Source organism: Talpa occidentalis, unplaced genomic scaffold, assembly GCF_014898055.3.
Source record: "Talpa occidentalis isolate TD23 unplaced genomic scaffold, MPIMG_talOcc4v2.1 talOcc4.3, whole genome shotgun sequence".
Classification (NCBI taxonomy): Eukaryota; Metazoa; Chordata; class Mammalia; order Eulipotyphla; family Talpidae; genus Talpa; species Talpa occidentalis.
Window position 1 is genome coordinate 122809377 of NW_023603184.1, and position 16175 is coordinate 122825551.

At 38.4% G+C, this 16175-nt stretch overlaps 2 protein-coding genes across 3 annotated transcripts in view; one reads left to right on the forward strand and one right to left on the reverse strand.

Annotated features, from left to right (window-relative positions):
- TYW5 (tRNA-yW synthesizing protein 5) overlaps window positions 1-5037 on the reverse strand; it is a 30551-nt gene extending 25514 nt beyond the window's left edge. The window contains exon 1 of the mRNA XM_037523790.2: window positions 4891-5037. Coding sequence (XP_037379687.1) covers window positions 4891-4968 — 78 coding nt within the window. The 5' untranslated portion in view covers window positions 4969-5037. The remainder of the gene's footprint in view (window positions 1-4890) is intronic.
- Window positions 5038-5042: 5 nt separating this feature from the next.
- Window positions 5043-15668, forward strand: MAIP1 (matrix AAA peptidase interacting protein 1). Of its 2 annotated transcripts, none has more exons than XR_008553630.1 (5): window positions 5043-5750; window positions 9451-9522; window positions 9896-10022; window positions 11936-12079; window positions 13495-13529. XR_008553630.1 is itself a non-coding variant. In XM_037523791.2 (5 exons), exons 1-5 carry the CDS (start codon window positions 5301-5303, stop codon window positions 13571-13573), a joined length of 876 nt encoding a protein of 291 aa, XP_037379688.1. In that variant the 5' UTR covers window positions 5047-5300; the 3' UTR covers window positions 13574-15668. The 2 variants fall into 2 exon arrangements, 1 of the variants encoding a protein (XP_037379688.1); XM_037523791.2 differs by lacking the exon at window positions 11936-12079 and adding an exon at window positions 11751-11898 and having other exon boundaries at window positions 5047-5750; window positions 13495-15668.
- Window positions 15669-16175: the final 507 nt, after the last annotated feature.

A 16175-nucleotide genomic window follows, 5' to 3' on the forward strand; every position in this document is an offset into this window, starting at 1 on the left:
GAGAACAAACAAAAAATGATTCTTGATCCCAAGAGGCTCACACCAAAACCTTTTGAAAATTCATGCAATCGTTAAAAAAGGAAAAGGACCCATTTAAAATACTTAGGACAAAATTTTAACATTAGAAAAACAAAACCAAACAAAACAGGTACACCATCAAGAGCAGAGAAAGAGAAATATCAATATTATTTAGAGCATTTTTGTAAGTATTAGGACAAAAATATAAATAATTAAAACTTGTACTTTACAGTCAAATATTGTAACTTTATTTTGATACCATTTCAAACTTACAGCAAAGTTGCAAGAATATTACAGAGATCCCATACCCTTTACTCTGATTTATCAACTGTAAATTTAATCTATTGTCCCTTGTACTTTATCATTTGCTCTTTTTTAATACGCGAGTATAAAGCATAGACTTAAGCATAATATAATTTTGTCTAAACTATTTCAGAGTTAGTTCTGACATGCTCCTTTATCTCTAAAAACCTTAGTATATTTTTCAAGAACAAAGGACATTCTCTTATATAACCATAGAACAATTGTTAAAATTATGTAGAACACTGACATGCTACTATCTGATTCACAGTCTATATCTAAATTTTGTTCAATGTCCTAGCAATACCCTTTCCTTTAGTTGTTGTCTTTGTATTCGTGGGATGCCACATTGCATTTAGTGGCCATGTCGCTTTTTATCTGGAACAGTTTTTCAGCTTTTGTCTTTCAAGACCTTGACATTTTGTAGAGTACAAGCCATATACAATCCCCTTAAATTTCGGTTTATCTGATGTTTCTTCATTATTCAAGTTGCAATGTTGTGGCCCTCTCAATTGAACACATCAAGTGGCAAAGATATTTTTGCCCTATTATTTGTGGTATTAATTTTGATCAACTGGTAATTCCTGCTTGAATCAAGTATTGATATGCTAAGTAAAAATTTTGATTTTAAAATTCCATCTTCTTCTACATTTATTAGTTGACATTCTAATGTCAAAATGAGCTCTATCTTCTCCATTTATTTTATTCACTGGGTTATTAATCTATTGACATAATTTCATGTGCAGATTATCCCCAGATTTGGCCAGTAGGAGCTTCTTCAACCTGGCTCTTTTGACTCTTCACCTGAACAGTTCCTTACTTTAATAGCAAAATAAGACAATCCAGTAATTTTCTCTGCCTCAGAGACACATCATGTCTTCATGCAGCTCTGATTTCTTTTAGTGGGGAATGCTATCTACTGATAGAAACCTCTGGGAGCTGCATATATTCATTGCTCTTGGAGTATAACTATTTCTACACTCTCTCAATGGAGAGAGCTAGGAAATATGTACAGTTAAGTGCATACTGACTCCCATCTCCACCATTACATATACATACATACCACATATGTATATAACTACATATATATACATATATAAACATATACACATAAACACTTAATGGACTAAGCACCATGATGCTTCCAACACTGATACCTCCAACTTGGAACTTATACCACAAGATTCATTCTAATCTTCATTGTTTATGTAACTCCCTTCCCCAAAAAGAGAACCAGGTTCCTAACATCCTCAATATTTAATCATTTGCAAATCTCAGAATTCATAATTCACTGATGTTAAGTCATGTCATCATAAAAAGCAAGATTACTAACTAGAATTCAGTATTTCTTTCTTTTTGTCTTTAGACTGAAAACATTAAGTATTGTGCTCAAAAGTGACTTGAGTTACTTCTTCCTCTTATTTTCATTCATTATTTTTTATATAGTCTCTATTAGAGTTTTGACTTTCCTAATCATTCCTTATCCTTCTTATTTTTACAATAACTTTTAGAATGTAAAACATGAATGCAGTCTCCAAAATTATACAAAAAGGTCATCTCATCCACATTTTCCACTTAGTACTTACTCGTTACCTATAAATACCAGTCTTATTAATTTCTGGTTTATCACGCCTGTATTTCTTTTTTTTTGCAAATTGATTAAAACATGTATGCTTCCTTATATGCCCTTCTTTTTTATACTACACTTTTTTTTTTTTGCAATTTGCTTGTTAAAATTTAAATATATATCCCGACAATCACTATCAGCTCAGATTATCTCCCTCATTCTTTTTTACAGTTTCGTTAACCATAGTGCAAATGAACAATTTATTCAGTCAGTTTCTTATGGAGAAGTTTGCAAGTACAATAAACATTATGTAGATATCTTTATATTTCTGGCAGTGTATCCCCAGAGTAAATTCCTAAGAGAAGGATTGCGAGATCATAACAACATATACATGGTTGTGCAATGTGTCGAATTCTTCTCCCAAGGGGTTGTACCACTTGGCATAAGATTCAGAGTACTAGCTTCTTCACAGACTCATGAACAGTACTATTAAAATCCCTTGATTTTTGCCAATACAACGGATAACGGTATATATTGGCTTCAATATCTTTTTCTTTTAACTGCGATAACATTGGTTTGCAACACTGTTTTAAGAGTTTACACTTGTTACCACATCATGCCCATCACCAAAGTACTAACTTTCCAATGGCCCCCTCTACTCTGTGCTTCCACCCCACCCCACTCCTTTCCCATCTGTTAATCTCAGTTCTGTTGTCAGAACCCAAGGGTTTGTATTGTTTTGTCTCATTGCTGGCTTTGTTTCTTTATTTTTCACATGAGTAAAATTATCCAGCATTTTATCTCCTTCTTAACATTTCATTTAGCATAAGGCCTTCACGTTCCATCCATGTTGTGGTAAATGGCCACATTTCATCTGTTTTTAGGCTGAGTAGTATTCCATTGTGTGTATATAACACATCTTTATCCCATCATCTGTCAATGGACACATATATGGACAGTTAATGTACAACAAAGGAGCAAAGAGCATACAATGAAGAAAGTCTCGTCAACAGTGATAGGGGTCTCCCCGGTGACGCAGGGGTTGAGCGCTGGGTTGCGAAGCTGCCCGCAGCCTCTGCAGCGCTGTTTCCATCCCCTGCTGCTCCCTGGGCACCAGAGGAGGGTCCCGCACAGCGCACAGACCTCTCCTGCTGCCCACCCGCTGCTCCCCTCAGCAGTGTACTTCGGTCCTTCTGCCTGCTCTGCTCCCCGCTCTGGCTCTGGTGAATTCTCTCACCCTCCCCTGCTTCTGACTGCACCCAGTGCTTGGATAAATAAATAAATAAATCTTTAAAAAAAAAAAAAAGTTAAAAAAAAAAAAACAGTGATAGGAAAACTGATCAGCCACACGCAAAGAATGAAACTAGATTACTGTAACACTACATACAAAAATTATTTCAAAATGGACTAAAGACTTGGATACCAGTCCTGAAACCAAAAAAAAAAAAAAAAAAAAAAAAGAAAACATACATTCCATAACATGGGACTTAGGGATATCTTTGTAAACTCAACTGACAGCAAGGGAAATAAAAGCAAAGCAAAAATTAACAGATGGGACTACAGCAAACTATATATAATATATAGATGTAAAATAATATTATATATATTAAATAAACTATCAGACTATCTTCTAGTCCTCTGGTCTACCTGTTCATGCATTTGTACCACACTATCAAGTATGGCATTATTAAAATGTTAATTTGATAGAACTATGCCCCCTTATAGTTCTTATTTCAGTGTCTCCATGCAGAAAGAATTTGTTTTCCAACTTTGCTATTAATTTCCAGCTTTATTTCATTGTGACCAGTATTTCTAAATGTTCATTTTAAGAAACTTAGTGTTACTTTCTTTGTGGCATATTATTCATTCTGTTTGGGGAGATTAAACTACAAACACCTATTCCATCTTACAAAACACTTCATATGTAACATTCAGATCTTCACAATAAGGCCCTGCAGGTAGTTTATACTAACACATCTTGAGGTGGAGATAGGAAAAATAACATTCCCGGCTAGTGATCCAAATAAATGAAGACTTGAATTCTCCCTGTAGGTTGCTAACTATTGAAAAACATCATCATTCCCGATTCTTTTAATACTCAGAACTGTAGTTCTCTATGACAATCCTTACAGATGGAAACATCAAGTAAAACTGTTGGGGGTCTGGGGCTGTCCAGTAGGCAAGTAGGAGGAATTCTCCCACGAATAGACTAAATGTAACCCTGAGAACTTTTTTTTTTAAATATCTGTTGGATTGTATTCTCATTGGTTCTGAAGCCTGGAGTCCCTTGCAAAGCGGTGTTAAATAAAAGTACTTTCTCCTCACTTAATATTTTTCTTAGTTTTCTTTTAAAGAACTAAAATTGAATTACACATATACATCATTCCAACGTCTGAACTAGAACTCAGGTTAGTGAAAATACAAGACCAGTGAGACTTTCCTGGGGTATTCGCACTGACTCCAGAGTAATGAAAAACTGCTCCTCCAAATTCAGTAACTCAGCAGACTGCTGGGGTGCCTTTAGCGCCCCCAGAGTTGGGGTAGCGAAACCTCACAGCTAGGGAGGCGGGGGTGTACAGGGTACAGAAGCTGGGGGAAAGGGGAAGGCGGAGGGGCCATGGGGACTGTGAGGCCCAGCGGAATAGGGGGGCAGTGGGGCAGCGAGAGCCGGAAGAACGCTCCCTTCGTTGCCATGGCTGTGGCAAAAGACCTAAAGGGGTTCTAGCAAGGCCTCTTCTTGCAGCTAGAAGTTCTTATTAAGCAAAATGTTTCTTGTGCTCAGCTTTCCGCGTTTATACTGCTTTCCAGAAACGTGGGGCTGTTCTCTCCAGGAAATTTAATAGATGAGCCAAGCGTCCACTCCCTTGGCTGCAGTCAAGCGGACACCTTCACTCGCCGCAGCTCCTCCCTACACCCTGGGTCACAAGAAACCAGCACCGAGCAGCCTGAGTGCTCGGGATGTGTGTCCCCTGCTTTCTAGGTTTGACCCCGCATTAGGCTCTCACCTGCGGATAGAGGTGCTGCATGAACTGCTCCTGCGAAATACCCTCGAGCCGAGGTACCGGGATGCGCTGCCCCGCCATTGTTGCTCAAGCGGGTTCTCTTCCAAGTCCTCGGAACCGAGGCCCCAACACGTTCCTCAGCGCACGCTCCGCCCGGAAACACGAGCCAGAGAGAAAAGGCCCGCGAGGCTGGCGGCCTGGCTAGAGCGACCCGGTCCCAGCGTGCGACGTTGGCCGAAGGTTCTCTGTGTGGTCTGTGTGCTGGGGAGCCGGGATAGGGCTGGATTTACCAGCGGTGGCAACCGGCCAACTTTAACCTCCAGCGTCTTTCTCTGAGCCCGACTGGGGTGGTTTCCCACCGACCTAGTTTCGTTGAAGCACAGGCAAGGGAAGGGGTGAAAGGTAAAAAAAAAATGGCGCTGACCGCTCGTCTGCTGCCCAACTTGCTGCTTTATAGGCCGCTGCCCGGCGGAGTCGTCCGACCCTGGACTCCCAATACAGCCGAGGTGAGGCCACCGTTGGCTGGATTGTGCTGCTTCTGCCGCCGCCGCTTCGGCTCGGGAACAACCCCATTTTCTCGTAGCACTTGTGCGGAGGCGGCCTTGGTGCCGCCTGCTTGGAGCCCTTGGCGTCCCTTGCTCTTCCATGCGAGACTCCCCGCAGCCCTCCAGGCGTTCCCTGCCTGTTCTCGTCGCTGCTACAGCACAGAGGAGCAGCCCCAGCCGCGACAGAAAACCAAGATGATCATTTTGGGGTTCTCCAACCCTATCAACTGGGTTCGGACTCGTATCTACGCGTTCTTAATCTGGGCCTATTTCGACCAAGACTTCAGCATCGCAGAATTCTCTGAAGGAGCCAAGCAGGTTTGTTTCCGTCGCTAACCCCCTCTCATGTGTTCAACTGTTATACGCATCATTGTTTACCAGTGAGGTTTACACACACCGGACCTTAAGTTAGCAAGCATGGATAGTTACCCAGACACAGCCTTGCCTTATGTTTGCATTGTCACCGAGGAGAGCCTCGTTTGAAACACCAGGGTGAAGATCCCCTATTACCTTTTCTACCCGCTACAGCTTTTTCAGTAAGATAGAAATGGATTCAAAGCCCATCTCTGCCTCTTAAGTGTATTACCTTATAGTTTCTGAATGTGATTTTCTGCAAAAGGAAGAGGACGCTGCCTGTGTTAACCTTGAGTAAGGGAGCATCAAGGTTAATATGCAAGCTCAAAATGCATTTATTTGGGAATAGCAGACCATTATAATTCTGGGTATACAGATGAGGGACTCAGGGGTGGGAGTTAGGGAGTAGGGTGGAAAGAATGATGAGGTGATGGGGGAAGAGGTAATACTCAGATGCAGGAGTGGAAAGATAAATATGATCAGGTGGAGTGATCACAAGGTAAAATGGTTAGTGGAGAGGCTCACACAAGTAAGTAAAAGTTCTCTTTATCGGCCCTTTCACACTAGATAATCTTGTTCTTTTTGGCTTCTTGGAATGGTGGTGATTTAGCACATTCTAAGGATCAGATCCAGTTTTAAAAGTAGCTTTTCTTGTGGTGACATTCTCCAAACCTATTTTAATGTGACTACAGTGATACCACTTTTCACACTTGTCGCTTAGTAGTCACTCCATGTCTGAATAAATGAGTGGTTACAATAGTTTTGAAGAATTAATGAGGTAACATTTCCAGAGTACTATGCTACATTTTGGGTAGAAAGACAAAATTTTCTACCAGTTGGTTTGACAGAGCTGCTTTATTCCTTCTCTCACCACCTCATCATATTCCTTAAAGAATTGCCTAGAGATGAACAATTTCCCTCTTTGAAAGAATTTGGTGAGGGGCCTCCCAGGTGGTCTAGGGTTTAAGTCTCAGGACCCTCACCTCTATGGCCTGAGTCTGATCCCCAGCCAGGGAGCTAACACACATGGCTCAGCAGACCTCTTCTGTCTCACCCGCTGTTCCCCTCAGCAGTGTATTTCAGTATATCTTCCTGTCCTGCTCCCCAGGACAGGTGAATCTCTGGTGAGTCCTCTCATCAACACCCCAACTCCCCACCCCCGCACTGCTGGTCTACATCCCAGTTCTTCTATGCCAAAAAAAAAAAAAAACCAACAAAAAACTGGTTGAGACTATCTGTTGATAACTACAGGTTAGTGTGTATGCTGAAAATCACTTATCCTTTGATGACTCATAGCTCTGACGCTGACAGTTAATGTTCCTCATTCTGAGTGGTTGGTAATATCCTGCCTTGCCACAGAATAGACAGTTTGGGCCCTGAGATTACTTGCAGACTTTGTGTGTACATACAATTTTTCTTAGCATGAAAATCCATCCCTAACTTCTTTTTCTTACCTTTTACCTTACAATCTTCTTGAGAGCTTACCATTTCCAAACATCTCAGAACCTTTGGTAAATAATACAAGTCATCATTTATTTCCCAGTTCATGTCTGCATACACCTTAAAATTATGCCATCATTGTAATCATTTTATAATATTGACTGTATATGGTTTGATAGTTTTACCCATTTGTCAAGCTGAAAAATATGCCCCCAGATGGGACAAAGTCAGGGGGTTTTATAAGAGGAAAATGAGATAAAAAGTTCAAAAATTGATTAGGGTTATAAGAGTTTTACACTATTCTTGGCTATACATAATTGGTGACTGAGTCTCTAGAAAGGATGGAAAAGTAATAACTTGCTTACTTGGTTTCTTTTTTTTTTTTTTTAAAGATGTATTTATTTATTTATACAAGCACTGGGCACAGTCAGCAGCGCAGGAGGGTGAGAGAATTTACCAGAGCCAGAGCAGGGAGCAGAGCAGGCAGAGGGACCAAAGTACACTGCTGAGGGGAGCAGCGGGCGGCAGGAGAGGTCTGCGGGCCATGTGGGCCCCTCCTCCGGTGGCAGGGAGCAGCCAGGGATGGAACCGGCACTTCAGAGGCTGCGGGCAGCTTCGCAACCCAGCGCTCAACCGCTGCGCCACCGGGGAGGCCCGCTTACTTGGTTTCTTAAAACAATTGCTTTTGGCCCTGACCAAAGGTCTTTGGCATAATTCAAAGGAGATAGATGATACAATTTACGTAATGGCTCCCAGCTCCATTTTATAATAGCTAAACAGATGCCAACCTCTTGAAATTTCATATTCTTTCTGTAAACACTCATATGTATTTATTTATGTGACCTGCCAGGTATAAATTAAATGTTTTCAACTCCCTGTAATCAGTGTCAGTATTAACTCCTGCTTCCCTGAGTCCATTCTTTACTTCTTTGTTTATAGAAATTAACAAAGCAAATTAATATGCCTAGCTCAGCATCATAATTAAGTCATAAAACTCTGCTCATGTCAGTTCTCAAAACCTTTTGTACATGCAGAGGTAAATTAGCATGATTCTACTATTCTCCACAACCTGTAAGCTTGCCCACTTCCTAACCCACGTATGACTCTTCAGCTCTCTTATGTGTCAATAAGAAATGGAAATCATCTTCGCAATCTTTAGGAGTCAGACCTTGGTTCCTACTTCCTCTGAACACACAGTACAGAGGAGCTTTAGGCATATTTTAGTCACTCTGATGCAAGAGGTCCTCCAGCTGTTAGCTATTTTAGCCTCTCTGCTTGCTATCAGCTAGTCTCTCCACCCCTCAGCAGTTCCTGAATCATCCTGTTCTTACCCCTGTTATAGTTCTTTTTTTTTTTTTAATATTTATTTATTTATTTACACAAGCACTGGGTACAGTCACAAATGCGGGAGGGTGAGAGAATTCACCAGAGCCAGGGTGGGGACCCTCCTCCGGTGGCCAGGGAGCAGCCGGGGATCAAACTGGCTCTGCAGAGGCTGCAGACAGCTTCACAACCCAGTGCTCAACCGCTGCGCCACCGGGGAGACCCCTTGTTATAGTTCTTAAACTACTAGTCAGTTTACTTGCCTCCCTTCTCAAGTAGACTGAAAGCTCCTTGAAGACATGCAGAGTCTTATGTAGTGTCATTCCTCACTGCTGAAATGTGGAGGATTGCAGTTGGTTGTCCCTCACTTTAAAATGGCATGCCTACTTCAAGGTTGGGATCCACTCAAATATAAACTCATTTTCTTTTCTTCCCCCTTTCCCAAATTTGCCTTCTCTGTCTTAATGAAATTCAGCTCTCCATGCTCCCAGTACAATCTAGATGGTTCTGCTCCTCAACTGCCATTTTTGCATTATAAGAGGGCTCATATAATAGTCAGAATGGTTAATTACATCATCATTATTTTAAGAGAAAATATATAGGAGAATTTCAATTGAAGACCTAGTGTGCACACCACATACTATCTTTTCCCAGGTCCTGAGATTGGATACATAATTAGCAAATATGTGAACTATGACTGCATATTTGGAAAGGCAATGAAAAAACAAGCCAGCCAGCTTCAAGGGTGTCACATTTAACATTGATATATTAGTGTTTGACATTGCTTATCACCTTTATCATAAAATAGTCTTTGTTACACTTACCCGTTTTAGAATGAACATTGTATACTGTATGGCATTTTGCAAAATAATCAACGTCCTTCCTTCACTATTTTTTTAAGGCTTTTGCTCATGTGTCCAAGTTACTGTCAGAGTGTAAATTTGATCTATTAGAAGAACTCGTAACCAAAGAGGTAAAGTATGTTCTTAATTACCTTCAAAAATAATGTATAATTCTCTTGTCATAAATGATATATGGTCCCTTTATTTATATTTAAAAATGGTTTGTGTGCCATAAGCTAAAGCAGAGCCCTCAGATCTTTCCTTTTGGGTACTTTGGGTCATATAAAAATGACTTGCCTCTTAGGCATAAGTAAATGTGTCTTTGAGTTGTTCTTACAGAGACTTCTCTATTAGGAATTACCTAGTTGAATAACTAGAAACTTTTAAGCCTTGTTTTTGAACATGAGTAAATTTTAAAATAAATTTAGAAAATATTTTTCCATGTTTTTGAAAAGCTTTCAGAAACTCAGTAGGTGAACTATGGTTTGCTTTTTCCAAACTTAGGTACTACCTGTATTGAAAGAAAAAGTTACTTCACTATCTGACAACCATAAAAATGCCCTTGCTGCTGACATAGATGATATAGTATACACATCAACAGGAGACATCTCCATATACTATGATGAGAAAGGTAATACTGGAGCATAGTCTACTTTTTTTTTTTTTTTAAAGACTTATTTATTTATACAAGCACTGGGTACAGTCAGAAGTGCCGGAAGGTAAGAGAATTCACCAGAGCCAGAGCTGGGAGCAGAACAGGCAGAAGGACCGAAGTACACTGCTGAGGGGAGCAGTGGGTGTGGCAGGAGAGGTCTGCAGGCCATGTAGGACCCTTGCCGGTGGTCGGGGATCAAACCGACGCTGCAGAGGCTGCAGGCAGCTTCTCAGCCCAGCGCTCAACAGCTGCACCACTGGGGAAGCCCACATATCTATTTTAAATGATCCGTAGTTGTCCACATAAGCTTTCCTAGTGGGCAATCACTTAAAGACCTAGCTCTGAAAGAGTTAAAATAGGGTAGTAGTTTTTTATGCCCTTCTATCTAGAAGTTTCCCCTGCTACTGTCTGATTTACATGGGAGAACATAATCTCTTAAGTTGAAGAAAATTGTCTAGGATAAGCTGCTTCCTTGTCTCAAATTAAAAATATTTGTGTTTCAGTTTTCCTACCTTGAAGGAAAAAAATTGAGCATTTTAAATGTCCAGCTGTATGTAAATAGGAGTAAGGAGTAAAAGAAAAGTTCATATTATCAGCTAAAGTCTATTGAAAGTAAGATAAGCTACACATCTCCAAATTGGATTTATTTGGAGATACTTTAAAAAGTTGAAGGAATTTTAGTGATAGTTATCTGGTTCTTCTTGTCCACTGCATACAGTTTGCCCTATACTATTTTTTTTTTTTTAAACTTTATTTTTGACAGTTGTGGTTTGTTGTTTTTTTTTTTAAAGATTTATTTATTTATACAAGCACTGGGTACAGTCAGAAGCATGGGAGGGTGAGAGAATTCACCAGAGCCAGAGCGGGGATAAGCAGCAGGCACGGCAGGAGAGGTCTGCGCCCCATGTGGGACCCTCGCCAGCTGCCGGGGATGGAACCGGCACTGCAGAGGCTGCGGGCATCTTTGCAGCCCAGCGCTCAACCGCTGCGCCACCGGGAGGCCCTGCCCTATACTATTCTTGAAAATGTGTTAACTTAATTATTCCTTCTACAAATATCTGCATATGTACCATGTACAAGGCACACTAGGAATCTAGCCTTTACTTACATACTTTCTTAAGCAGTTTTTATACAGGACTCCTACTAGTTACAAAGTTTTCATGCACATGTTACATTGAAACATTGTAAAGATACTTTTAGTGATGAATATTTTGTTCTCCCCATAATTACTCAAACTGCATGTCAGCAACTTGGTCACTATCTGGTTTTTACAGGCATAGCAAATTGAATGAAGATAAAATAGAAGTCTGTCCTCTTTCTGGTAGTTAAGGTTAAGTTAATCACTTAGTGGCAAGAAATGAGTTTTCCCTCTTCATTTTTGGTTTGACAGTCTATGCCTATTATAATTTTAGGAAATACCACAAATTAAAAACAATCCATGTAGTGGATCAATGTACACTTAGTAAATAGTACAGCTCAGTAAATAGTAGCTATTACTACTACAATGCAGAGAAGAGGGCAAAATGTGTCATAAATCTTGAGAGAATTTTCTGAAAACTAAGTATAAATACAGATCTTGACTAAAATAAGCCCCAAATTTGATCTATAGTAACTGCATAAATATTGCAAATTTCTGATTTCATTTTGGATATATGGATGATAGATTATAGCAATTTGTATTTGTGTGTGTGTTTTTTCTCTAAGGAAGGAAGTTTGTTAACATCCTGATGTGCTTTTGGTATCTAACCAGTGCCAAGATCCCCAGTGAAACTATAAGTGGAGCCAGTGTGTTCCAGGTTAAGTTGGGGGATCAGAATGTGGAAACTAAACAACTTCTTAATGCAAGCTATGAGTAAGTCTAATTACATTTCATTGTTTCCTTTCTCTAGAAAATGGAAGGTAGTATGAAGGTTTGAAAACTAAAGGGAGCTTTAGGAAGAAAAGGATTGAAATTTGACAAGTTATTTATGAAGAAAAAAAAGTCATAAAGACATACTGGCCATGAAACAGGAGTGTTCAGAAATTAGAACGAGGTAATTCTGTTGAATTTAATTAAATGGTGTTTCAGCTGTCTGTTGCTGCATTACAAACAACTCCAAAACCCAGTAGTTTCAAGCAGCCTTTTTTTCCCCCCTGCTCAGGAATTTTGGAAAGGCTCAGCTGTGGGATTTTCTCTTCTTCATCTGACATCAGCTGGGGCTTCAGGAGGCAATGGGTTTATTTTCACAATGGCCTCTTCACTCACATGTGCGGCACCTTGGTGCCACGGGCTTATCCATGTCATGTGGTATTGGAATTGTGGTAGTCTCAGACTGGTCACATATTTTATATGGGGTTTGCCTTCCAAGAAGCAGAAAGCAGAAGATGCTAGACAGTAGCGGGCTGTGCCCAGGATTGGCGCATCATTTCTACCATGCTTTACTGGTCAAAGTAGTCATAGGACCTGCTCTATTGAAAGGGCATGGAGACACTCCACCTCTTGATGGCAGCAGCAAAGTCACATTGCAGAAGGGCCCCTGTGTTGGGAGATATGGTTATTGCCAGCCTTGAAAAATAAAATCTGCCTTAAGTATTGACTGTCTCCTATTTACCCAGTACTCCAGATTGGTTCAGATATAGAATTGAAGGGTTAGTTATGAGATTATTAAAGGACACTGTAGTATATTTTTGTGCTAATAAAATTTAAACAGTGAACAAGTCGTCAATAGACAATTTAGTATTTATTTAAAAGAGAATACTGTTATGTTGCCAAAGTTATACACATTTGCTTTAAAATAACAAACATCCCAAAATGAAAATGTATTTTGTTTCATTAAGGTAAAAAAGAAATTGTAACCTCACTAGTTTCCCTTTTCTTGAAAAAAATGTTTATCTTCTTCTGTTTTAAATTTTGCTTTATTTGTAATTGTCAAAAATCTGTATACTTAAAATTTATTTTAAACCTACTGAATTATCTTTTTTGATATTTATAACTAAAGAACATGGTAATCATTACTAACTTTTGGTTCTTCTGATAATCCCTACTAAGATTATGGATAGCTCATAAACACTGTTATTTTCAAGATTTATCTAATGTATATAACCCAAATTTGACTACAGTGCTATTTATATCACCATAGTCCAATTTATTTCTTATGTTAGGCATATGTTAAAGCTCATATTTAACATTAGAATAACAAGTTTCTGTCAAGAACAGGCAGGTTTTGGAAGCTAGATCAATCCATTAAAAATAGTTGGGAAAAAATTAGTTGAGAATATACTTAATATTATGGGGATATTTTTATTATTGAATTAGTAGGTTAAATTTCTTTGATTTGACTTTTATTTATCTTTAACCATTCACTTGCTGCTAAAATCTGCCTCTGAAATACTCTTGGAAATTAGATAGCTATCCAAGAAATATTTAGACTGATGTAAGATTTACATTATTTGTAATTTTTCCCCCTAGATTTCAGAGGGAGTTTACGAAAGGAGTAAAGCCTGACTGGATCATTGCTCGGATCGAACACTCAAAGTTATTAGAATAATCCTTCTTGGAAAAAACAGCTTCGTGGACTGTTAGCACTACTCTGGCTGTTGGTGTTCTCTTGCAATGAGAAACTAAGGAAGAACATTTTTTGGATCACTTGATCTTCACTTAGATAAGTCTGTGAATTTCTTTTCTATTTTGAAATACTCCTTGTAGTATATTGGCAATGATCTAATAAAGTGTTTTCCACAGATTGTTAATCACCTTCTATAAAATGTCAGTAAAAAAAAACTACAACAGCACATTGTTGGTGTCATATTCGGTGTCATTTCTAATGTTGCATATGTGTACATATACCCAAGCTATAATTTTATAGACATGAAGGTATTGCAAGAAATACACATTTTTAAATTATTCTTAAATATTTAATTGTGATTAATACAGTTATGACAGTAATTCAAGTATATGTAAGATTTATTTTTAAGAATCACTGCTGCTTTTTGATTACTGTCTTGGACTCTAGCTAGAGGAGAAGGAATGGATGGAATTAAAGCAGTTTGGTCAATGCAGAGCTAAATATCAGTGGACTTAAAGCTTACTAAAGGTCAAAAAGGGGGTGAAAAGCCTCAAATAGTGCCTTAGATACCTAACAGATATTCTGACATCTGTGTACTTGGAGTCCTAGAAGTTGTGGTTAGGGAAACAAAAACAATAGAAGAAACAGGGTCTGAAAATGTTTATACTTGATGAAAATGGTAAACCTACATATCAAAAAAATTCAACAAGCATAAAAATTCAACAAAAATTAACACATAAAAAAAAACCTCACTAAGGTGTATCATAATCAAATTGTTGAAAACCAGAGAACATTGTAAAGCAGCTGGAGAAAAGACTCAACCCATATAGAGAATGGCTGCGCGTTTCTTAAACTGCAAGTTAGAGACCTTGCTACACATTTTTAAAGTGTTGATAGATAAAACATGTTGACTTAGAATTCTATATTCAGCAAAAATGTCCTTCAGTAAATGTGAGAAAATAATTCTTAAACAGAGGAAATGAGATAATTTGGTCCCAGTGTACCTATTTTATAAGACCTGTTAAGGAATAAATTCAGAAATGGACTCATGCATGTTGGATAGTTGATTAATATGGAGCAGCTGGCATATTGCTAGTAATAATACAAAATGGTTCAGCCATTTGGAAGAATTTTTGGCATTTTCTTAATACAGTTAAATATATGCTTACCATAGGACCCAGCAATTCTATTCCTAGGTATTATATCCATGAGAACTAAAAACATGTATCCACACAGAGAATTGTACATGAATGTTAGCAGCTTTTCTTTCTTGACTCCAAACATCAAAGACCCCACATGTTCATCAGTAGAAAAATGGATAGACAAGCAAGTGAAAGAAGCCAGACGCAAAAGAATTACTGTATAATTCTATTTCCATGAAATTCTAGAAAAGTCAAAACTACAGTGACTAAATCAGTGGTTTCACCCTGAAGCAAAAGTGGGATAATGGTGGAGGAAGAGGGGTTGACAGCAATATTGTACAAAGGGGTGGAGTGATGAAAACTATACATCCTGATTGAGGCAGTGGTTATAGGACTTTGAGTCCTCAAACTGTGGACTTAAAATGGGTGCATTTTATTATGTCTAAATTAATGTTACATGAAAATTAAACCTGAATAGGTTGACCTCACTAGCTCTTACCCTAGGATCCACTAGATCTTAGAACTTGATTGCTCCAAATGGTTACTTTTAGCTTTATTGAGATATAACTGGCAAGTGAAACTAATATTTAAAGTATACAACATAATATACATATGTGAAAGGATTCAAGTTAGCTAAAAGATCCGTGTTCTCACTATTTACCCTTTTTACAGGGGCTGAGAATGCCTAAGATCTACTGTCAATAAATTTCAGCTGTACAATAATGATTAGCAACTACAGTCCCCATACCATATATTAGATTCCCAGACTTCATTCATCTTCTAACTCAAAGTTGTACCTTTTACCATCATTTAAATCTTTATGAGTTTGATTCATTTTCCTTATAAGCTTCAATATATCAGTGACACTGCAGTGTTTGTTTCTTATCTGACTTACTTCACTTAGCATCTTGTCAAGACTAAATAATTTTTCATTATGTAAAAATAGAGAATATATCCTATATGTTCTCTATTTTATAATCTATACATATGTTCTGATATATAACTCTCTGTTACATACACTCTATACTATATAATATACAAATTCTATATTATGTATGTTTTGTATGTTCCACATTCTATAATGTCTATTCTATAATGTCTATTCTATTGGCTTGTCATAAAAGTCATGACATTTTTCTGTTTTCTATGCAAAAATGCATCCTGCCTTTTCTGACAATCCAATATATGCAACATGTTCTATGTTATATGTAGTAAAATTCCATTATATAATAATTACATAATAGAAAATTATTCAGCCTTAAAAAGGAAGGAAATCCTGTTTATCCACATTTTGTTGATCCATCTGTCAGTGGAGTTTGTTTTCATACCTTGGCTATTGTAATAATGCTTCAGTGAACATGGGAGTGCAGATACTGGAGATGATGGGTTTGTTTCCTTTGGATTAGTACCCAGACATGTAATTGCTGGATCATATGGTAGTT

Coding starts and splice junctions, on each gene's coding strand:
- MAIP1 (XM_037523791.2), top strand. CDS start 5,301: ATGGCGCTGACCGCTCGTCTGCTGCCCAACTTGCTGCTTTATAGGCCG. Junction 5,751..9,450: donor TCTCTGAAGGAGCCAAGCAG/GTTTGTTTCCGT, acceptor TATTTTTTTAAG/GCTTTTGCTCATGTGTCCAA. Junction 11,899..13,494: donor CTTCTTAATGCAAGCTATGA/GTAAGTCTAATT, acceptor TTTTCCCCCTAG/ATTTCAGAGGGAGTTTACGA.